Genomic DNA, 25,418 nt, shown 5'->3' on the forward strand with positions numbered 1-25,418 from the left:
TGCGAGGAAAAAGCGGAACATCCACTGAATGCTGACTCAGATATTAAGACTAGAATTTGGCATCCAAGAGAGAGTACAGAAACCTAACTGAAAACTACAAGATACTAAAGGAAACAGAACAGGTTGAAAATGTTGATTTGTCACCATACTTTTGTCACTGGCTGTGCCCATTACTTTTATTTTCATCATGACAAGATCCCAAACCCCTGCTCTTTAAAGACACAAGATCCAGGAGAAGATGGTAATATTAGGTCACAGGAAAAAGTTTTCATTTGGTTTCTACTAAGTTTCTTTTTGAACAGAAACCCAAAAGTAGATCAGTGGCAATTTCTCAAACCAAGAACTAAATAATAATGGTTCTGAAGGATTTTAAACCTTACTGTGGCCTACAAAGAAGTCATCACTATAATTATGTATGTAATTGCAAAGATAGGTCCAGAATATCTGAAGATTGTGAATAAAATATTAATAGACTGCCTCTGTGATGTGCTATCCGAAGTTCCCACTAAACATTTAATGAAAACCCAGCCATTCACATCTTTGCTTTGCTGGATAAACATCACTGGAGTAACACTAAGTTTTTGTAAGAAGGTGACTCTCAGCTAACAGGTTTTGAAGGTTCTGAGAATTAATACACAGCCCTAGGTCTGGACCTGAAAGATTAATCTACTTAAGAAAAAGTCATCACTCTACCTGATCTTCCGTCTCTTTGAATATCCACATGATACCACTCTCCATCATTGGCTTTCTTCTGGGTGGCCTTGACTTTAATGGTCCCAGAGCCCATGTCCAGCAGCAAATAGAGGTTCCCATCTAGAAGCTCAACTGCAAAGAAGTCTACCTTTGTATTTTTCTGGCTCCTGGCATCTTTCCTCTCCTGAGGCTTGCCATGGGTGAAAAGTATCAGTCCATTGGGTTCAGTGGTTCGGAAATCAAATGAGATGGAGCCCATCCTTTTGGTATTCCATTTAGGCAGACTAATATAGGCCTCAGGTGTCTCAAAGCTGATGGGATCCAGTGTAGCCACGTTCTCACACACGAATTTCACTTCCCCGTAGATCTTCATCTTAGTATCACCAATCCGTGCCAAGCGAGACAGCTCCAGACGAATGTCGTTATTCTTATAAACAACCTGCCAGACACAAGGAAAAATATCATACATCAATCCTGCATACAGTACAAATACCTCAATTACTTTCAGCTATGGGAGATAAACTTCTCCCAAAAGGCAGTGAGGAGCAGAAAGGAGACCATGCAAGAGTCTGACATGATGACAGAGGGAGAAAGCACAACCAGGAGTGTGTATAGAAGTGACAGCAATGGGTACTTTGCGATGACTATAGATCAGATAAGAAGGCAGAAGAGAACTTTTAACTGAAGGACAGTGAGAACAATTAACTCTACCACAGGCCCACTCTGCTGTAAAAGCTTTTGTACATAAAATACAGTGTGTGTCTAGTATCATGATGTTATATTTGCATAAATCCCATACAAAATACATAACAAAGCGTAACTTCCATGTCCATCTCTGCTAGCCACAGAAGGGAACTCTGTACCACCTCTGTCATTTCTCTATTGTTCCTATAAGCCCACTTAACTACCAGGAGAGAGATGCAAAAAAATTTAAGCAAGTTGCTGTGAACTGTTGGTGATTGCCCTGTGGCTCCTAAAGAGCTACAAGAAAAAAATAAGCAAAGACTTAAAATTTCTCTGACCAAGAAATGTTAGATCACTACAGGCACAAACTTGCTATGGAGGTATCTGCATAGCTTACCCTCACTTCAAGAAACGTACGCTCTCTGTGTTAACACATAAAAGCCTGTACACATTCAGTGCCTGGACTCTTACTCTCTCTGGGTTAAGGACCAGAACTCTGGGCTCTGTGTTGCTACATAGATGGAAATTAGCCAAGAGAAGAGTCCCAAACAGGTAAGGACTCCTGAGCATGCCTGGCTTGCTCAGGAGTCCGGACCTGCTGCCCTTCTCTTTCTCACAGGTACAGAATAAATTCCTAGCAAAGAGGACTCCTCTCTGCCCCGTGCCATTGTCACACAGAGGCAGGGACTGCAGAAAGCACAAAACTGAAATATTTGTAAACTTTCTCTGCTTCCTAAACCCAGAGCTGGCACATACAGCAAGCAAAAGCATTTTTGCAACTCACACAGTTTTGACTGAATTCATGTTCTGCAACACTACTGAAGACTCTGATTTCTTCTAAGGAGTTATTATTTTAAAATACTTTGTGTCTATTACATATAGCATATACATACACACACATTTGATTTCTGCTTTCAAAATGTTAGCAGGATGAGTTGTCAGCAATTTGCTATGAAAAGAGAAGGGAAAGGAGATATGCATTGTTAACTATCCAAATAGGACAGGAAAGTCAGAGAAATGAGTGTGCAGTAAACATTAAAAGGCAAACGAAGGAAAGAATGAGGGATAAGCTTCTAAAGTAGGTGACCTCAGGATGAAAAAGAAATGAAATCACAATTCAACACATTTGTAGCAAGCAAAGAATTTTCAGCTTTCATTAAGCATTAAAGGATAATTTCTCCTCAGTGCAGCCAGCACAGCATCAGATTTTCCTGTTGTAAAGGCAAAACACCCTACATCAGAGTGAAAGGAGAAGCCAGCTGTTAATTCCCATTTAAAGTCATGGCACAAAGCTGTAGTTCCTCCCAGCAGAGGACAGTATTGACCCTCAATACCTTGTTTTGCTCCTAACTCCCGATAAAGCCCTCTGCCCTCGCACAGACTTCAAAAACATCAAGTCTATCTGCAACAGGAATAAAATATATTTTCAATTTGTGGGACTGGAGTAGTTTCATTCTACAGATTAACCATGTCAAATGCACTCACTAGACAGACCATACACATCCTTCCAGTGACTCAGCAAGGCTATGCATTACAGCCTCCCCCTCTTGCCAGACAAGGAGGTGCACATCAGCCAGACAGCAGAGATGAGCTCCAGCTACCTTTGTATCCAGGAAAGGCACCCGTAAGAAGCGTGATAGGTACTCCATGCACATGCAGCTATCTGGACTGCCCAAGACTTCTGCACGTAGTTTGTGTGTGCAGCAAGTCCAGCGCTTTCCACAAACACTAGTTCTGAGCGCAGCATGCAGTCCTGTCTCTGCATCTCAAGGAAACAGAGGAGCTGAAGGTACAGAGGAAAATAAATAGAACAATTAAGAGGATGGAGCAGGATGCTTTATGAGGATAGCCTGAAAGGGCCAGGGCTCTTATATTTAGAAAGGTGTCCTGAGAAAAAATATGATTGAAGTTTACAGAAGATGGAGAATGTTAATGTAGAACTGCTCTTCACCAAATCCAGCAATAATAGAACTAGAGGCACTCACTGAAACTTGTAGGATATCAGTTTAAAATGGATTTTTTAGAAGTATTTATTTACACAGAAGGTAGTGAACTTCTGGAACTTCCTGCCACAGGAGGTTGTGGAAGCAGAGAGCATCGGCAGGCTCAAAAAGAACCAGAAAGATAAATGGACAGCAAGTCCATAAACTGATATTAAAGGGAAAAGGAAGGGATGGACCTTCTAATAATCCTAATCCAATAGCAGTAGATGCTGTGGGAGTGTAAGGGGAATGCACCACTGATCGCAGCCATGCTCATATGCTCCCCCTAAATAGCACTTGCACTATTGGAGGCAGAATACTGGGTAAATGGATTGACTGTTCTTCAGGCCCACTAGGGCTTTTCTCATGTTCTTAATGAATCTATGTGTACAGTAGGCTGTGCACAGTCTACTCCTTGTCCCACTGCAGGAACAGCCTGAGAAAGAGGGTAATTGGAAATGGGTTCCTGTGGACAGAGTCCTTCTGCCAGCACATACATATGGGACTCCCTGACTTGGGCGCAATGCTGCATTTTTGGTTTCACCCCGGTATGGAGCTGCTTTGGTGGGCAAGAGAATACCAGGCCTGAATGAACTGTGACTTTAATGATGCTAACATAGGAGAACTGGCCTTATAGAATGACTAATGGTTGCTCAAGCCAGCACTCCTCTAAACTGTACCTTGACCCAGCCTTTCCACATATGAGAGGAGCAGACAGGTAGCACAATACCCTACATATGATTGATGGCTGGTGCTGGGTTGTATCTAGCTATGACTCAGCAATCTGCTTTCAGCAACTTCTGCAGGTTGCTGATAGAAGGAATATGATCACATACAGATACGCAGTTTCCAACTCTCAGCTGAGCCACATACAGGTTACACCTCCTCCTTTCACATATTTGATACTTGAGTAACAATTCCTCTCTCTCCTGGGGAAATGCAGAGGGTCCACCTCTGGGTTTATTTGGGGTTTGCTGTAGACTGCCTTGTATTTTATTGGTCAAACCAGTACCACAGCTGGAGAATCCTTGAGACAGAAGACTTTCAAAGGATCTAGAGAAAATTACATGGAGTCAGTTGTAACCCAGAAAGTCACTAACAACTGAGGATCTGAGAGCAAGTTTGAAAGAAAGGACCAAGAAAGCAAGCACAAAGGAAGACTTGGGGAAGAGAGGAGAAAGGGTGTTTAATAGATACAAGAGTTCTGAATTCAATCTTTTCAAAGAAACAGATAGACCCCAACTTGAATGTCTATTATTCAAGTGTTTGTTGTTCTACATTATTTTCTTTAAAAAAAACAAGCCGACAACCTAGCTTGAGAAATTTAAAAAGCACCTGTGTTGAAGGAAAAAGTACAAGTGTTCACATAGCTGACTTGAGGTATCACTGACAGCCACATTTCGACATCAAGATCTTGATGTATAAGCAGGTACACCAGAACTCTCAGCACTATAAACAAAAGGATAAAAATAATCCTTGGGTGTAAAACCAAGGTGAATCCTGAGCAGGAATAGAGACACAACAGAATCTCTGGCTTGGGCAATGAAACGCTAAGGCAGCTTCTGATATCTGCAGTTCAGTTGTTAAACCAAAGGTTCAAGAATGAGAAAAGGGAATATAATTAAATGAGTGGAATGTGTGTCCCATAGTGAAGAACATTCAAATTCAGTCTGTTTAATAGGTAGAGGTTAAAGGATGATTCGATTACAATCTACGAGTACCTGTGCAGAAAATGGAATTTGGCAATAGAGGGCTTTTCAGTCCATGTGACAAAGGAATAATGGGATCCAGGGGCTAGAAATTGAAGTTAGAGAAATTCAGACTTTAAAATATTATGACTTATTTTTACATGAGGGTAATTTGCTATTGAAATAATTTACTACAGGTTATGGTGCATTCTCTGCTACTGGCAAACTTTAAATTAAAATAGTATCTTGTTTTCTCTAAAAGACATAGTGAAACAGGAATTAATTATATAGCAAATCAGCCTAGATTATCATAATGGCTCTTTTTGGCCTCATAACCTATGAATCTTTGTGTTTTAATGAAATCAACAGATGCTTCAGTGCAGTTTTCCAGAATAGATAAAACACATCCTTCCCAAATGTTAAAACTGCCTGGTAAAGGAGAAGATGCTTGTGTCAATTCTGGTCTGACTTGCCACCAGTGCTTTCAGTGAGGCTTTTTTATAGGTTTGTGATCCTACCTTGCAATCCACCATGAAAAAGGAAGGCAAGTAAAAAGTCTAGGACAAAAAACTTGATTCTATAGCTCTAAATATATGAGCTTCAAGAACTAGTTTCTTAGAAAGTCACCTCCTGCAAGCCAGATAAGAAACGTTTTCATGCTTCACTGAGGAAGCTGTCTGCCAGCTGTAGAACCTACGATCTGCATAACACTTCCTACCTCGTAGTCTCATTTTACCATCAATCTCTGAACTAACTTGAGGGCTCTTCAGGATATACCAAAATACTGATTGAAACCCACACCTCTAACTCCAAATGAGGCCATAACTGATTCAGAGAGCTGCCCCTCACCAGAACATAGTCTTCTAGTGCCGCTCTGGGACATGGCTTCCATAACGACTTAGAAGTACGCAAAGCAATGAAAGCAGTGCCCACAAATTTGCTCGTTTTTATCAGATGGCTTTCTGAACAAAGCCAATTTGCCTGTTTAAACAGAGACAAGCTTGAGTTCATCCCGTGTCTGCTATGTTTATCAGAGAAGGTCAAGAGGCCTAAGGGAGTCAAGGAGATGATTCCTGATACAGACATACATATCTACTTTGCATTATTCCAGGAAGCAAAGTAGAAAAGAGAAAGGGGAAGAAAATGACTAGCAAAAGCTATGCTCAGAGCATTTGAAAAGTAACCTTCATGCTTCCAATCTTAAAATCACTTTATATTCCAAAAATGAAATTAGAACAGTGAAAAAAGTGGTTTTTTCCTTTTCCATGAGGACTTCTTCAAAATACACTTTAGCAGAGGAATATTTTGACTGTTCGATGCCTTTGTTTAATGAATTGGACCAGTACAGATGGATGGTCAGGGACAGGATAGTCCAGACACACACTCTCTCTGACAATCAGCAGCAGAAATCCATGACATCTGAGATATTTTGAGGGATAAAAAGATACACAGTAAATTAGGTTTCCTTTAAATCTGCTGAGAAAGAAGAGCTTGTTTTAAGCTGAGCTAAAACAAATTGGCAATCTAGTTTTGAGGTTTCTTAAAAATGGCAACTTTGCAATTCTGAAGCATTCAAGGAATTTCTCCAGCTAAACTTATAAGAAGCTTCACTCATGGGTTAATGAGAGCTCTAATCAGATGGCTTTTCACAATGATGAAAAGCGTCTCTCTGCAATCAAGTGAAGATGCAGATAGAGAGGGAGCAACAAAAGTGAGGAAAAAGGATGTGCTAGACTTGGCCAGTAGCCAATACAAAAATTGCTCTCCAAGCTGGTGCTATGAAGCAGGAAACCGGGGGTTTGGTGCAGGCTGGACACAGGCATGCTCCAAAGGGGAATGGCCATTGATAGCTTGGCAAATTAGATGACCATCATGAAACATCACGAAAGAGAGCAATAACCTGAAGGCTACATAAGTTTAGTTAGCTAGGAAGAGCACCTCTGAAGTTCAGCCAAGTTGTTCACCTACTGCATCCTGTGTATCACCAATTGCTTATTTCTGTCAAAGGCTGCCCCTCTTCACCAACTGCCCGTATCACTTCTCAGAAGATCTAACTGCGAGACTTTCAGCCTAGAGCCTTTCTAAGACTTCCTTAAAGGCACCTGCACTGAACAAGACAAGTTCCTGCAGCTTAATAAATTACAGTTTATCAGCTGGTTTACCAGAACTATGTGTTTATAGCCTGCCCTGAGCAGCAAGCAGAAGCAAACACTACCAGCTATCAGTGCTTTGCTTTGTGTTTGGGACAGACTACGTATGCAGCGATCCAAGGCTTCAGTGATGGGTAACTAAAGCTGCTATACTTATTTAAAGAATTTTATGTGGACTGTGCATACCTGGTCTAAACATATTTGATGCTTCACTGTGATTACAACTGTATTCAGGTAATATACACAATCACCTTTCACCACACTGAAGGAGTTAATTTACCTGTCATGAAAAAGAATACATCGAACGTTGATGATAAGTAACTGAAACCAAACAAATAAGACTCAAATATGATTTGTGCTATGTTGACTAAAGTAATGCGATCCTACATTTCATCTGAATTACATTTAACAAAGAACATGTGTTTACCCAACTAAAAATAGCAATATGGTGAGTAGAACACTTAAACAGTAAGGCAAAACTATTTCAAGCTTCCCTACAGAATTTTTTCCACCTTACAAATCAATTATAGGTTCGGAATAACTTCAAGTTTTGTGGAAAACTCCAGAAGAGAAGAGAGACTGATTTAGTTTCAGAAGATTTATAGGAAGATACAAAGAAGCACTCCCTGAAGCAGGATATAAAGAAAGAGAAAGAAAAGGGATTCAAGGTGCCAGTAAAAAAAGGCTGAAAAAGGCAAGGTGGAATTTCTTCAACTGGTCTAGTGAGAATGTTTCCATAACAGATACTCAGGACAGAGGACACAGTACTTCATTGTGGTCACAACTATCCTTTAAGCCAAAAAATAAGCCCCGGCTTCTCATGAGAATTCAGGACATTGGAGCATGTTCACAGTTACTACAGAGTTAACACCAACCCAAATCATTCACAGGGTATCCCAGAGCAAGCTTAAACAGATTAAGGCAAATCAAGGTCCATCTTGCTGCCTTAGCTTTCACCTTGGAATATACCAAGATAGAGACCAAATATTTCTATCTACGCCTTTTTAGAGTAAGATCTAAGATTTTTTGCCTTATGACCAACTAAATATATGAATGAGAGAGATTCCAAACCTTAGGGGGGAAAAAGTTGCTTTACAGCTATTTATTGAATTTCTAAATATGTGTCTAGAGCTGTATAATACATTTTTGCATATACTGAGCTTGCTGCTTCTTGAGTTAGCTATGAATATTGCTAAGCGACTAAAATGTCAAATGCTCTACAGCCTTACTTATTCTTGGTGTTGCATTGCAGCATTCAAATTACAGAAAAGCAGGGTTGTGAAATGACCTGCTTCTTGGATTCCTTCCTTTGAATAGGTAGCAATAAGGACAGAATTTATTTTATCACATGGGTGGATTTCTGCATCCTCCATGCTGGGGTAAACTGACTGCTAATTCATTTGGTCTACTGTTGAAGAAAATCTTGATTTCAAAGGGAATAGGAGACCCCACAATTGCATCTTGAGACAAATATGATGGGAACATTACAAATTATATATATTTATTTGTGAGAAAAGGCATGACACTGTACAGGGGGGGAGAAGCCTTTATAGATGCAAGAGAAATGTTGCTGAAGGATTCTATATTAGCCTCAAAGACTAAAGTCGTTTCCTCAGCTACTGAAAAGGCACAGGATAGGCAGCAGTAAGGTCAAGTAGAATTGGTTGTAACATACATAACATGTTGTTGTACCCTGGACATGTCTCTGGATATAAGAAGGGCATAGAGGAAGCATGTCAGCATTTTACAAATATTCATGCACATACAATAATGAGGAAATTTTATGTTCTACACTGAGAGAAACACTTACTAGCTAAACACAGAAAATCATTATTTGGGTGGATTGAATGAAGCATCCTGGAACATATGGAGACATAGGAGGAGACAGTGCTGTACTCTGCTGGAGACCATGTCCAGTTTGGAGAATTGCACTTCAAGAAAGGAGTGGGACTATTGGAAAGAGCCCTGAGGAGAGCAATGAGAATAACTAGAGGTCTAGAAAATAGAAGAAAGTTTGAAAGTATTGCTTCTTTTTAACATAAAGAAAACTGCAAGGAGACATTATAACAGTGTTCAAATATAAAAAGGCCACTATGAAGCAGAAAGGAACAATCTGTTCTTCGTACCTATGCTGAAAAGGACAAGAAATAATGGGCAAAAATTACAGCAAGGAAGTGTTAGAATTGATGTTAGGAAAAGCTTTTTTAATTTAAGAACAGTGAAGCACTGGAAGAGATTGCCTGAGGAGCAACCATCACTGGAGACCTTTAATTATGGGTTAAACATATTGCTGTCAAGACTCACATAGATGTCATTGATTTTGTCTTGGGACAGTGGAAGTGGAAAGGATTAAATCACCTCTCATGGTCCATTCCAGTTTTGTTTTACATGATTCTGTGTTGGAGGTGGAGAACAACATAAGAAAGGGGAAATTACTGTGTAGCTAAAGACTTTCCTGGTGTTCGATGCACAGAAAGGAAGAATAAACCTTACATTAACACAATTCTGTTATCTCACGAATTTGAAGAGCTTAAATATACAAATGAACTTCCTAGCTAATGAAGGTTTGACAGCTTTTTTTAGAACTAAAACAAAGAAAAAAAAAGAAATCATCTTCACAGAAGCTTATTTACCAGTATGCAGTAGTTGACTTCAATTACATTCAGTTCTGTATTGCGCTTATATAGACATTCACCAGTTACAGAATACTCTGCTCCTCCCAAATGCATCCTGAAATCTCAGATTTGTCTAGCTAGCACAAGCTAAATCTGTCTGGCTTGGTTCAGTGATGAGTATGTGAGGAAATGATTACTGTCAAGTGTCTTAAGGACTTCATCTGAAAGGCAGAGAGGAATTATTTTAGGATGGCCCCATTGATCATTTAAGTCTTGAACCTTATTACAGAAGACACTGAAAACTGTATCAGACAATGACTTAGCAAATAACACTACACTTAGAGATTTCAATGTATTTCAAATCCACCTAAAGTTGTGCAAGTACAAAAGACCTGTCTCAGGAAATAGATCTGTTTAGTATGGCTGGGTGAATGTTTCCATCAGGATGGCTTTCTAACACAGAATTCCATTTTCCTAACAGAGAATTAGCAATGAAATGCTTAACTTCAGGCTGCTGCAACCCAAAATGGCACATTTAGTTTCATCAAACTTAACAGAAAAGCTTTTGTATGAATTTACCATAACGTAGAACAGTATTTTCCAGACATTGCATTTACTCTCAATAGTGGTCCCCATTTTTACCTCTGGTCTGCACTCTCTAGGGAAATACTTTCACACGACGCAATGTCGGTGTCCCACCTGACATCAGAAGAGACACATGACTAGTTTGCCACAAAGCAGCTTGACCCAATACTCTGGCCCCTATGGGAGAATGGGACACAAGGCCATACAGGACAGCTACCACATGGAACTGCACTGGACAGGAAAATACAGTTCTTCTTAAACTGGCTCCAGAGTATTTGGGGTCAGCTCAATAAATAACATAAAATAATTTGATTCAGGGAATATCAGAATGTTACATATGAATTCAATTCTCAAGTTTTGAGGGATTTCCATTTAAGGGGGGAAAAAAAAAAAAAATCTTACCAGCAGCAATGAAAACAAATGTAGGCTGGAGGAACCTCCTTTGGGACAGAAACTCTTCATTTCACTCAGCTTTTCATTTCAGTGATAAAATGTGTTTTAATGAGAACACCAATGTTTAAAGTCTTCTGTGAAAATACTTAATAGATATTGCTCACTTACACGCACACAGTTTTTCCCCACTGCCTATCTTCCCTAGCCAATAAGCCTTAAGCCTGCTTCACAAGAATACCCCCGGCAGGTACAAGAAGGTAGCTCAGTCTCCATATGCCAGTCAAGCATTAGTCTCACTGCCTAGGCTTCCAACGTGCTAGGCAAATTGTGCTAACCGCAGTGGTGTTTTCTATGTTTTTGTCACTTGTCCAGCAAAAAACAAATCGAAAACATTTACCATTACGTATGAGAGAGCACATGCTCAAAAGTGAGCATTGCTCAAATAACGATGCAATTAGAGCAACAGAAGTATTTAGTGGATTTAGTATTGTGCAGGCTTAGCCCACAAACTTAAAGTGGTGTCGCTGTAGCATGACGGTATCACTGTTTGTAGCTGGACGACAGCAGCTGGGGGTGCTGCATCCCAACATGCATCTCTCTCCCTCAGCATTAGCACAAAGGTCGCAGGGGCACTGGCATCTCCTTCTGTCTGCAATGGCAGCCAAAGTAAGAGGCATGCCTTCAGCTAGGCTCTCCTCCTGTGAGGGAGCAGAGACACTCCAGGTCTGCTGAAGGAGTGCCATCGGCAGGATAGCACTATCCCACGGCTGACACCATCTGTCATAGTGCACTACACAGGTCTAGATGGACTAGGGAAGAGGACCTGTCTCCATACATCTAGACTGAAATACTATGGGTTTCTAAACCTTTTTTAATGTCTCTCTTGTTGCCCTGTGCAAAAACCTGCCGATGTGGGCATCTCTCCAGGATCTATTTGCTCACCTCTGTTCAAATTCCAAGGCATGGAACAAAGTTCAAACCCTCCACAGGCAGGATTCCCCGAACATTTATCTACACTGGGCCTTATGTTGTGCAAAAATGGGGGTGATGAGCTAAACATTTACTTGGATATTTGCTGAAGAGGGCAGGGAATGTAATTAATTCCCTACCTACAAGAGACATCAAGAGAAAAATACTGTCATCTTATAACCCCATCTTGATGCTAGAAAAAGAACCAGAAGCTCTTTTACATCTTTTTCCTACACATATCTAAAAACTCTTTCAGCTGTGACCTCCAGCTCTACAGCTTCCAGCACTAACAAAAGGAAGAGGGGGGAAAAAAAATTAAAGAAAAAAAAAAAAAAAATCTATCTTCTGCTTGGGACTGAGTCCCAGTTATCACGATGCCAAAAAGTCTAGTCCATCTATTCATTCAGAAGCCACCCAGCTGCACCAGCCACAGCTTTAGTGCACAGCGCAAGACTGTCTGAGACCAATAAAAGGAGACTGGGAATAGGACAGTTCCCCCTCACCTGCTCATGTGGTCTCACCTGGCCTCCAGAGAAACCCTTACTGCCAAAACTCTTTTCCTGGCCCCCACCATCTTTACAGATTTCTTGGGGAATAGTACTAAAACAGCGCAAAGAGCCCAGTGGCACTGCGAGAGCCCACTGGGGCTGTTGGCAAAACTTCGCCTTCGCCCCTTGCTTTGATCTGGAAGCTGTGTGCATGGAGTGGAAGTCCAGCTGCTCCTGGGGGATAAGAGGAGAGGGAGAAGCAGTCAGCACAGACAGAACGCTGCCGCCACAGTGAGAGAGCATTAAGGAAAGCATGTGAAAGGAGAAAGAAACAAAAGCAAAAAAAGGGTGACATTTTCCAGTGGAAGCACTGAAATAATAAGCAGAAATGGGAGACAGATGAGGGCCTAAGCACCCCATTCAGCACCAGATTACACTTCCTTCTCAAAGGAGATGGGGTGCTGCAATCAGGAGTGGCGAGAGCTCTTCGGGAAGGAGAGAGGTCAGGGCTGGAGTCAGCACTGAGCACCAGACAAAAGAGGCAGCTGATTAGCCGGTTCCCGGCACACTGGGCCTGATTCTGCAAAATGCAAGAGCCCTTAACACTGTTTTGTCTTTGGAGAGGGCCTATCACTATGTATTTTTTCCTTTCTAGGAGGAAAAAAAAAAAGGGGGGCGGGCAGACTTTTCCTCAAAGGGAGCTGGAAAAAATACATCTCTCCATTGTAGAAACACTTTCCACAAGAAATTCCTACAGAGCATTTTAAGTTACTCTGTGAATATTAGTGTCTTGACGTTAACCCATTGTGTTATCTCCCACTGCCCCATTAAAGGCCACTATCCTCAGTTTACAGAAAGAGAAAGCAAAACAGAAGGAACTGAATATTCTCAGCCAATTCATACAGCAAGTCAATAGATGGTCAGAAAGAATGTTTCTTTTTCCTAATTACTACCCTGTGCCTAAGGAATAGCTAAAGGAAATGTTTGGTGACACAGCTCAGTGTAAGTAACCTACTAACCTCTTTCAGCTTTGAAACTCAATAACGTAAATACAAATTTGCGCTAAATTTTTCCCTCAGTTTGTTTACTTTTCCTACAATACCATTTTAATGCATCAAGGCACAGGGTTCCCATCTCCTCTGTGTGGAGCTTGGTTTTACATACAACGGAGACTGATCTCACATTTAAGAAAGCTTATTTGATACAAGCTTAATTTACAATATTATCTTACATTTTCTGTTTTGCTCAGTACTATTTTACTGCTTAAGAAAGATCTATAGCAGATCTTAAGCAGAGCTATAGAGCTTACATTGTTCAAACACTAACAGGCAGATAAAAAAATCTGCCTTAGCCATTGTTTGGCCAAAATTCTCCATTTAAATCTTTTAATCCTTTCTAGTTAACTGGACTGCCCATCCACTTTTGTCATTCAAGTCCCAACAACCCTTCCATACCTTTACTGAGCACTGAGACATTACTGTGGCAGCAGCAAACAGTCTCAGAACATGGTGAACTTCCATTTCTGGAGTCACCTTCTTTGCAGGAGGGGGTTGAGAAAGGGGATCTGCTCTTGTTATTACCCAGACCACGTTGACCAGAATGATAGAAATGATTGTTTCATCTATGTGGCACTTCTAAAGAACCAATTGTTTCTCCTCTATAGCAGTTTTATTCTCCTTGCATAGAGCAAGCGCTGTCAAAAAATCACAAAATACATAGAAATCAGTCAGCCATTCTTTTTCTAATATACCAAGAAAGCTTGACTGTGTGTTATATTGGGTGCTGAAGGAAAAAGAGGAGAATAAGAGGAAACGGCTGACATAGTCACAAAACTTTTAAAAAATCCTGGAAGCAAGGGCACATATGTATTCCTCTGTGCAGGACTGGTTGCTGATGCCTGCACATGTAATCAACTTACATGCTATATTTGTTTGCCAATATGTGCCTGTGTGTATTTGCATTTACATAAACATATCCATACACTGTGCATACACACATAAGAAGGCATATGTACTTACACACTCACATATAGATCTGAACAGTGGATCTCTGCACTGGTAGCTACTAAGGACATATGTATGGGTTTATATACATCTGTAAACAGTACCTATACGCATGCTACTATATGTACATACACACATACACATGTACTCATCTCTCCACCCATGATTCTTATGCAATGCACGTGTTTTTCCAGGACAGTAAACTTATGAGTGCTTATAACAGGCATTAGAAGAATGCACACCGTCTGCATGTGGATCCCCACATCCATATGTTCTTATGCAGGTGTGCTGCGAACAAACTGCTTGTCATTCTGGTAACTGCTATCCTTCTCTTACCCTGAAGGTAGCTCAGAAAGCAAGAGTGAAACACTCTACACAAGGACGGAGTTACCATTTCCTACAGAAAAGACTGGTGGAGATGACATTACACCAGAATCCTTGTGACTGCAAATTCAGCCTTTGCGTATCCACACCCTCCAGTTCATCTAGAAGTGAGATTTCAGTTCAGCAGATGCAACTAACTTTGCTGTATGTGACATTGGACTGCGTGCTGAATTGGGCTTAGCAGGAGCTAAGCATGCTCCTTCGTGCATTTCTTTTTCTGTCACCTTGGCATGGTCAAATCTGAAAGGAGCACAAACAAGGGAGGAAGCAAAGAAAATGACAACAGAGGCTTCTAAGTGGAGTATTTCTAATGTAAGCTGTCCTGGGTTGGGCATGTTCTTGCTTGCAGTCCTGTTCCAAGCCCAAATAACTCAATGTCAACTCTGATTGTTCTACTACTTTAGAGAGGCAAACAAGGGGAAAAAAAAAAAAACCACAACTGCATACAAAGCCCACTGTGCAGAACATAAAGAGGCAGATACTGAAAAGTACATTGCTAGAGAATGTATGTTCAGCCCACAATGCATCTCAGCATAGACTCATTTAGGTTGGAAGAGACCTTTAAGACCATCGAGTCCAACCATTAATCTAGCACTGCCAAGCCCACATCAATGTGTCTTGCCATTCCCAGGCAGAAATTGTTCTGCTTGGCTTGGGTCCTTCATACATAAGGCACTCGAAAGGAGAGGATTAGTGATGATGATTACGGCACACTGACAGTGCTGCTGTCTTCTATATTGTACTATGCTCTTTTCTTCCTCTTTCTTCCCCTAGATCACTACACTTTGAAAGGGCTGAATTTTTCACCTGCCCCACACTTCCCCATTTTGCTTTGGGAGCAATATAAATAGTAACCAAAACAGGCAAATTATATCCTAACTCCTCAGTCACTCTGTCAATAGGGTCTGTATGGTTTTATAATAAAATTCCTTTGCCCTTGAAAGTGCAAGTATCTCATATTGTTCTGGCACCCACAAGCCTGACACCTCTCATTACAAACCCATCATTTGCATGTGGGTCTATCAAAAGGTATTACTAAGGGTAAGAATTCTTTCATAAGAGCTTCCAAAAGGAAAGACAGGTTGTATACATCTGTCCAAGATCCTGTTAGCTCCTCACAAAGCCACAGAGAAACCAAAAGTCCTGAACTGCTGTTTCTGCACTGTGCTACCACAACTAGTTTTGTCCTACCTAGGCTAACATGCTTCTTGCCACATTCTTGCTTGTGTAGAAGTATTATACCCCAGGAAGTTAAACACTTAAATTAGCTTGAAGCAAGAGAATAAACTCCTTTGTGTTAATCACACCCTGCAAAGTTTGCCTGCATGTTCCTGTAAGAAGTATAAGAGGCATAGTCATGGCCTTCTAAAAACAAGTTTCATTTTCCCAGGCTGAATATAAAATCTGTGCCAGTAATGGAACATTACTATTACATTATTATTACTATTACTACGATTGCTATTGATTATTACACATTGAAGACACTGGTGTGGTCGGGGAAGCGAGAAGGTAGCAAGCAGCAGTTGAAGGGACTTGCTTCTGATTTTATGGAAGAAATATTATTAATAAAGCTTTCTAGGTGCCAGAGAGAGACAGACTGAGGCAGCACACTGGGAAAAGGGCCACTGCCCAAAGTTTCAGTCCTAGCACGGCTGAACTACCACCACTGAGCGACTTCCAGATACTGGAAAGCAGTCATGACACCTGTCCTGGTTTCAGCTGGGATAGAGTTAATTTTCTTCCTAGTAGCTGGTATAGTGCTGTGTTTTGGATTTAGGATGAGAATAATGCTGATAACACACTGATGTTTTAGTTGTTGCTAAGTAGCGTTTACACTGGTCAAGGACTTCTCAGCTTCCCACGCTCTGCCCGGTGCACGAGAAGCTGGGAGGGAGCACAGCCAGGACAGCTGACCCAGACTGGCCAAAGGGCTATCCCATACCGTATGGCATCATGCTCAGTATATAAACTGGGGGGAGTTGGCTGGGGGGCAGCGATCGCTGCTCGGGGCTGGGCTGGGCACTGTTTGGCAGGTAGAGAGCAATTGTATAGTGTATCACTTGCTTTGTATATTATTATTGTATTATTATTATATTATTATTGTATTATTATTATATTATTATTACTATTACTACTATTCTATTTTATTTTACTTCAGTTATTAAACTGTTCTTATCTCAATCCACGAGTTTTCTCACTTTCACCCTTCCAATTCTCTTCCCCATCCCACCAGGGGGGCGAGGAGTGAGTGGGCGGCCTCGTGGTGCTTAATTGCTGGCTGACGTTAAACCATGACAACACCTAAGGTGGATTCTGGAGAAGGACAAGAAGATATCTAAAATTCAGTTTACTTATCACTTTGACATGCATATAATAATACATACTCAGATACATTCTCATTTCAGTTCAGCCCAGTGCTAGATTATAGATTTAGGATCAAAGACTGTAAGTAACTCTCACACAATAGGAACTGTATCTAAGCCTTGCAAATAGTGACTATGCAAAGAGCACGTATGTCTTGGTGCATAACCAACTGAACATGAAATGCCTTTGTAAAGCAGTTGGTAAGAGGGCTAATGTGATTCAGCACCTAAGTAGGAAACTATCAAGAAAGTACAGAGAAAAGACACTGACTACGAATATAGTATTAGCGAAACCATTTAATAATACTGTGGCCTGTTATCTTGCCTATGCTTTTAAAAAGATGTTAAAAAACTTCAAAGAGCACAGAAAAGTACTACAGTGATTTCAAGTCTCAGTTTTATACTATGCTAGGCGAGCTATCCATTGAATTCCACCTATTTCGCCCAAAGGCAGGTTACAAGCTGATCCAAATCTACACACGACAGGAATCTGTGTGGGGAGAAGTTCTCTGACAGAGGTGGTCTGCTTTCATTTAGAAGACAAAAGCATGACCATATATGGTGGCTACGCAAATCACAACTATTCAGTCTGGAAATAATGTGCAATGTTTCCTAGTGACCTAATTAACTAATGAAGCCTTTAAATCATGATAGGATGCACTAGTAGTTAAAAAAAGGTTATATCTTGATACAGAAGTCCATCAAAACCCCAAGAAGGCAATGGTTTAAAAGGTTCGGCTTATAAAATTTATGAAGTATGCAACAAACATTTATTCTCTGTCACATATAAATACATGAAGAACATAAGTGCTTATATCACAAGAGGATGACAAAGTATTTTGCAATCCATGAGAACAAAAGAGGGTGTTGATCAGCTGCCAGGAATAAATATGCTTTATTTTTAATTTCACAGACCTGGGTCACTTGCTCCAAAGTCTTAAAAGAGCTGAATGAGGAGATTTCTGATCCACTGAGGTTTATTTTTAATCTTGGAATAACAGAAAGATAACAGAAGAATAAAAGAATGATAATGTTGTGTGAATGTTTTAAAAAGCCAAACAGGACAAGACGTATAACTGTAGAAGGGTTTAGCCTGCAGGAAACATAAACCCTGAAGGAAATAGCACAACAGCTTCTATTTGAAGTACTTAATAATAACATTAAAGGATAGGAATACAATACTTAATGTCATTAGGCCTTCCTGTGTAAAAGGACTTTCTGTCAAATAAACCTGATATCATTTGAATGACAATGGTAAAGGCACAGATGAAACATTTTTTAAGGCATTTGACTGAACACCAAAAGACAGCTCTGCTTAAGTTAACAGCATACAAGAACAAAGCAGGACATAATATTAGGTAGCTAGATAGTCCTCAGCTGACAAACCTCAAAAAGTAGTTGTCAGTGGGGTACCGTTACTGAAAAGAGGCATTTCTAATGCACCATAAGGATCCATATTGGATGCAAAAGTATTAAAAAAATTATCATTTACCTAGAAGTAAGCACTGAAGCTAATACTCGAAGGTAACACCAAGTTTGGCAGAGCACTAAATTACTTTAAAGACACAGCAGTCATACAGAGCAATTCATAGAGTGTAGAAGTCCAGGCCCTTTCAATCCAAGCAAGTTTTAAAACAGCTGAATACTAAAACATAGGAGCTTATAAACATCGAAAACAGGTCATGAACTACAGGACCAGGAAGGGGAAGCTGCAGGGGAGCTGCACTCGGCAAAGCTGTGACTTTGAAAACAATTTAGGAAACATCGGAGGAGAAAGCGTGAGCTTCCAGTAAAGTGCTATGGCCACAAGGGCCAGTTCAGTCTCAGGACATAGGACTAGAATAAGCAACACATAGCGTTGGTACAATAGGGACTTAAACCCTAGGTATAATTCTTAAGCCTACGCTTTCTTAAAGAAAGGACTTTAAAAAATTGCAAAGAATACATCAAGCAGCTTCAACGTGATTTGGGAACTGTGAATAAATGCCTTACAGTAAAAGACAAGGAAATCCATCTGTTTAGTTTTTCAAAAGACAGATAAAGAAGGGACTTGATTATAGCGAATAAGGGAAAAACACTGAATTTCTGAAGCATCTTTGTTCCAGTAGAAAATTGCATCACAAGAATCAACATTTGGGAGCTATTGTCAGACAAATTCCAAATGGATATAAGGCTCAATTTCTTTTTAAAGTGGGGGGCAAGTAAACATCACAACTTACCAAGGAAAGCAATAGATTGTCTTTTAATGCCTTCACACCACACCTGGTTAAAACACAACACCCCAAAAGAGGCCCAAAATGACTAGATTTAATGTGGGGAAAGTAGGAGAAACTGAGGTTTGTTGTTTCTTGTTTATGAACACTCTGAAACTATGCATAAGTGGGGGTAATTAGATAATCGACAGAAGGCTGAGCTAGCTGGGTATGGTAGTTGTTTTGGTCTTAAAATTCTCTGACATTTTGAAACGTTCACATGCCACAAATCACTCAGTTAGCAACAGGACAGGTGAATGCAGATTCACTTTGAGTAGCAGGTATTTGTTTTCTACTGAGTTGAGCAACAGATCAGGAGTTACAGTTCCTGGTTTCTATTTCTGATCCTGCCATTTGTCTGTTGGATAACTTTTGACAGTTTTTCTCATGATCTCTTAGTTGAGGAAGTCAGTAATTAACTAAATAGCGCTAATACATCTCATTCTCCAAACAATAATTCTTTCCATTTTAGATGCTTTTTTTTTTTTACTGTTAAGTCTCCAGTAGCCAAAATGCAAAGAAACCCAGGTGCAAGGAGAAGTCTTACTTCTCCTTAAGACATCTTTAGCAGCAGCAAAGTGAACACAGAAAATGACAAGCACAGTTCCATGGTGAAAGGCTCTTTGTAGAAACACTTCTGAGTTAATACACTGAAGGGAACAATGGCACTCCTGGCAGGAGAAGATGGACAAGGTGACCTGATAGGTGTTTACTATTTCTAGTATCTATGATTCTCTAGAGTTTGTCCCAGTAGGGTAGGCTCTTTTCATTCCTTTTTACACAGCACCAGTCCACCTTTTTGAGGCAGTAAAAAAAATGCTCCTAGGTTTTTAAGTGTCCTATAAAAGACAACCTCACATAGATTCAGCACACAGAAAAAGGGCCCAGTTGGGCAGTAATAAACCTTTTTAACAGTTACTCCCACAGTTACAGCCACAGGGAAAGAAATACACATAATCACAACGTGAACATTAGTCCTGGACGGAAAGATTCCAAGCTCAAGTTAAAGCCTGGGAACTGTTTGCTGCTACCGCAGCCCATACTGACCTAGAGAGAATTCCCGACTGGAAATGCTCCCTCCAAGCCTTTACAGAATTCCCAATTCCATACATGGAAAGATCACACAGTACTGAAAGGCAGCTAGCTCTGCAATGCAGCTCAGAGGCAGTTTTACAGCTCTGCTTGTTAATATCCTCATTTTGGATCGATTGTTTTGGGGGCCTCAACAATTACAAATGGTGAAAGAAGCCAATTTATCTTGCATTTCTCTGCAAACATCCAGGATTCATCTAGCCCTCCTTATTGCTCTTTTCACTTAAAGCAATTCCCTCAAATGTAGGCTGCCTGACACACCCATGAACACTTGGTTTCATTCAATTGGGCATCATTACACCTCTGATCAACACATGGCACCACAGCCTTCCCTAAACTCTTCTCTCTGTTCCTCCTGCTCCTCCTACATACATATCTCACTTCCACATCTACATGTTACTGCCTAACTTTGCACAAACCTGTATGTCAGACCTTATACCAAATTGACTCTCTGCTCCTCTGATATGCTGCTGCTCAGCTGCCTTCCCCCTCAGCTGTGTGCAAGCTTTCAGGAACATTACCTTGCTACGCAATACTTGCAAGTGTATCACGGCCTCTGATGGTTTGCGGCACATTGTAGTTTATGTAAGGCAAAGCAAATGGAATATCTACCTGAAAATACTACAGAGAGCCTAGAAACGGTGTAGCCACACCACGAAATAGTTAAACATGAGATCCTGCATATTACATTAGATGAGCATCCTATTTCTGAAAACCGCCTCCTCAAATACCCAGGCAAGTCTAACAGAGCAGCTGTGTAGCAATACTCCCCTAAAACCATTTCACAGATTCCATTTATTTGGGGCTGGGAGAGTCTGCATGCAGAAGCTGTCGTCTTCGTATTTTATATGCTATCAAGGATTTTTCTTGTGTGACACATGATTTTATGTCCCACTATCACATCTTTTCTCCGCCAATTGTTATGAAGAGCCACAGTCTGTTTGGCCATTCCTTTTACAGAAGTCTCTTTTATGACCTTTGATGATCTTTGTTGCCCTTCTCCCCTTTCTGAGATTAAAAGAACAGAATGACAGTGTCCAGTGTGGTTTTATTTAATGACATCATTGTATTTTCTGTATTATTCTCTATACCCTTTCTAAAAATTTCTAACATTAGGTGCACTTATTTGACCACTATTGACCACCAACCAAGTATTTTCAAAAAATTCTTTACTAAAACATCAGAATCAACTCAAAGCTCATCATTGCATATGGAAAATTGGGATTGCTTTCCCTCCCTCCCAATATATATACCTCAATTTGTATTTCCATGCGTTTAATTTAATCTGCCATTTCTTTGTCCAGTCATTCAGCATTACTAGGTCATTCTTTGCAATTCTGCAGACAGTCCTCACCTGAATACTGTCATATTTTCAGCAAAATGTATGCCTTCTCCATCCACATCCCTTTCCATTTATAATTCCACCAGCGAATCTCCAGACCACATCATGGATCCCAGAGGTCGTCTCCACTGGGGCCTCCCCATGGGAAAACTGCTTGTTTAGTCCTACATTCTGTTTTCTTACCTTCCAACCAGTTCTTCCTCTGTGCAGGGACCTTCTTTCTTTGCCTATTGCTTTTTTAATTCTTGAAGAGCCTTTTGGTGAGACACCTCACTGAAAGACTTTTGAAAGGTACACTACTTTTACCAAAACTCTTGTCCACACACTTACCGAGGCCTCAATAAAGCCAAGAAAGCTCCCAGTTGCCACAGTTAAAATACAATGCCAATACTATTCATAAGTCCTTGGCACCACCATTAAAGTTCATCTGCTGCACTCCAAATAAGTGGAGTCTGAGAAATGGTTTTAGGTGAGTATTGCTACACAGCTGTTCTGTTAGACTTGCCTGGGTATTTGAGGCAGCGGTTTTCAGATACAGGCCTTTGATGCAGTCCCCCACAACGTCCTTCTCTCTAAATTGGGGAGATATAGATTTGATAGATGGACTGTTTGGTGGATGAGGAATTGGCTGTGTGGTCACATCCAGAGGGTAGTGGTCAACGGCGCAATGTCCGGATGGAGATCAGTGACAAGTAGTGTCCCTCAGGGGGCCCAGTACTGTTTAATATCTTCATCAATGACACAAACAGTAGGACCTAGTGCACCCTCAGCAAGTTTGCAGACAACACCAAGCTGAGTGGTGCAGTTGACACGCCTGAGGGACGGGATGCCATCCAGAGGGACCTGGACAAGCTCAAGAAGTGGGCCCACATGAACCTCATGAGGTTCAACAAGGCCAAGTGCAGGGTCCTGAACCTGGGTCGGGGCAACCCCCGGTACCAATACAGGCAGGGGGATGAAGGGATTGAGAGCAGCCCTGCAGAGAAGGACTTGGGGGTACTGATAGACAAAAAGCTGGACATGAGCTGGCAATGTGCGCTCACAGCCCAGAAAGCCAACTGTATCCTGGGCTGCATCAAAAGAAGCATGGCCAGCAGGTTGAGGGAGGTGATTCTGCCCCTCTACTCTGCTCTTGTGAGACCCCACCTGCAGTCCTGCATCCAGCTCTGGAGTCCTCAGCACAGGAAAGACATGGACGTGTTGGAGCAGGTCCAGAGGAGGGCAACAAAAATTATCAGAGGGATGGAACACCTTTCCTATGAGGAAAGGCTGAAAAAGTTGGGGATGTTCACCCTGGAGAAGAGAAGGTTCCAGGGAGACCTTATTGCAGACTTTCAATAGTTAAAGGGGGCTTATAAGAAAGATGGGGACAAACATTTTAGCAGGGCCTGTAGTGATAGGACGAGGGGTAATGGTAGTAAAAGAGGGTAGATTTAGACTAGATATAAGGAAGAAATTTTTTGTGATGAGGGTGGTGGAACACGGGAACAGGTTGCCCAGAGAGGTGGTAGATGCCCCATCCCTGGAAACATTCAAGGTCAGGTTGGACGGGGCTCTGAGCAGCCTGATCTAGTTGAAGATGTCCCTGCTCACTGCAGGGGGGATGGACTAGATGACCTTTAAAGGTCCCTTCCAACCCAAACTATTCTATGATTCTTACCAAAAGGTGTCCTCATGCAAACCAAGTCTTTCCCATAAGCTCCAGTTGCAAAACCAAAGGGGACACCAACACTTATTTGCCCTCCTCTGCTGGATGCACTGGCAAATCCAGCCTCCAGAAGGAATGGGGAAACAGAGCTGGAATCAAGTTTTTAAAAACCAGCTGTGGTTTCCACATAGACCCAAAACTCCTAAGAAGGGATAGAAGAAATTATTTAGAAAACACACTCAATGTTAAAGCTGTCATTTGAATTAATATGTAACGTATAGACTTTACATGAAGCTCACAATGAGATGAAAGTTATTAACCTAATAAGTTACATGCATAATTAATTTCTCCTGTGATATATGATTTGTGAAGTTCTAACAAAATGTGCCGCAGAGGTTGTAAACAGGAAAACTAGCCTGAAGCCAGAAGAGCTAGGCATATGCTAATTAAGACAACATACTAGAAATACATATTAAGAAAAGAATGGAGAAGAAGAGAGGAAGTGACAATGCTGCATTTCTATGTGATGTCCTAGTCTGCAGTCATGAATAATAGGAAGCAAGCTCAGACAAGGAGAGAGAAGCAGGCGCACCAAGCTCGGGTAAAGGAGAATGAAGGCATTCAGTGTTCTTGTTATCTCAGATGAAGGCAACTTCAGGACAAATCAGCCCTGGAATATAAACCAGGGAAATGGAGGAAAGTGCTCAGCTGACAGCTTGCCTGGTTTGCTGAACACTGAAATTGCAGAGGAAGAACCCATTCTTAAATATGAGAACAGCACATACTTTTCTTGAGCTTTGCTTTGTAACCAATTTTAATATTGCAATTGATTGTTTAACCATTACCTGGACAGAATAAATGAACTGGACATCCCCAGTAAGAGCCTCTTCTTAAGAAAGATGACAAACACAGCAGTCTTGTCCTTTAGGAGTGACAAGTCACAAGGACCACAGTTTGTCAAACTCTTGAGAAAGCTTTCTCCTGTGCTACAGGTGGTTTCCTTTACAGTTCTTTACACCTTCAAGATGGGTGATGTGACAGCCCCTCCTCTGGGTAGGAACCTCCTTTGGGAGGCTACAACCAACATCCCATTTAGTCAGTGGCCATAAAGGGTTATAGGGCAGCTGCAGAAACCCAACTGTGGTCACATCATCACTATCAGGAGGACAGATTTCACCCTAGTGTCTCACTGGTCTCAAGAAAAATTGTGGTTTTGAAGACAGCCACAAAACAAGTAACAGAGCACGAACAGATCTTCTTAATTAATCATCTGATTTGTTGGGAAGATGTCCTAGCATTGTCAACGTTGAAGAGTAGACTGAAACCCATATCAGAGGTCTGAGAGAGAACTGGCACCTACGTAAACCAGAACAGCCACCTTGTCTCCTACCCACTCAGATAACAGCCATATTGAGCTCATATTTGCTAAAAGCCTCCAAGTACCAAGCCGTTCAGGATCTGCTCCACTTTTAAGTCAGCAGTTAACAATGCAAGTGAAACCCTTCGCTTCCCCATTTGCTGCCCATGTGAAAATCATCCCAGAGTTACAAAAACAAAAGACGGGGAAAAAGTTTTTCATCAGAGCCTGGTCCAGATTGTTCCAGTGGTTTGTCTGATCCAGCTGCAAACATGAAAACAACTGTGCTGTCCTAGCAGTTCACAGCAATGTTTTAGTCACCTCAAATGTTCTGAATTCCACTGCCAGATCTTTTCTCTGACCAAAGTTCAGAAAGCATCAGCATACTTATCTTCACATCTTTTCAGGGCTTGAAACCTACTGGAGCACTTCACAACGAAAACCAAACTGGAAAACGAACACTGGAAGGCAACCGAGAAGCAGGATCAGAATGGGATGAACCTGATCAGCCTTCTAAAAATCACTGGCTTCATTCCCTGTTGCTGCTACTGCCTGATGATGGCAAGTGCATGCAAAAGCAGATTGCCTACCTCCTGCACCAATCAAGGGAACATCTTGCCTCTGGCTGGCATCTCACTGCATTCAGCTGTAGTAAAAGAGGGGAATCTCAAGGACAACCAACCCAGCCAGGACGTTCTGCCAAGGTTGCTGTTCCTAGATGAGGAAATGG

At 41.2% G+C, this 25,418-nt stretch overlaps 1 protein-coding gene across 5 annotated transcripts in view; it reads right to left on the reverse strand.

Moving 5' to 3' along the window:
* The window catches only part of NRXN3 (neurexin 3), a gene marked incomplete at both ends in the record, with an annotated part of 985,035 nt that overhangs the window by 715,785 nt on the left and 243,832 nt on the right, over nucleotides 1-25,418 (reverse strand). For all 5 annotated transcript variants that reach the window (XM_082316881.1, XM_082316885.1, XM_082316884.1 and 2 more), the window contains one exon: nucleotides 694-1,132. In XM_082316881.1, the coding sequence (XP_082173007.1) occupies nucleotides 694-1,132 (439 nt within the window). The remainder of the gene's footprint in view (nucleotides 1-693; nucleotides 1,133-25,418) is intronic.

Source organism: Platalea leucorodia (assembly GCF_965183815.1).
Source record: "Platalea leucorodia genome assembly, chromosome: 7".
Taxonomy (NCBI): Eukaryota; Metazoa; Chordata; class Aves; order Pelecaniformes; family Threskiornithidae; genus Platalea; species Platalea leucorodia.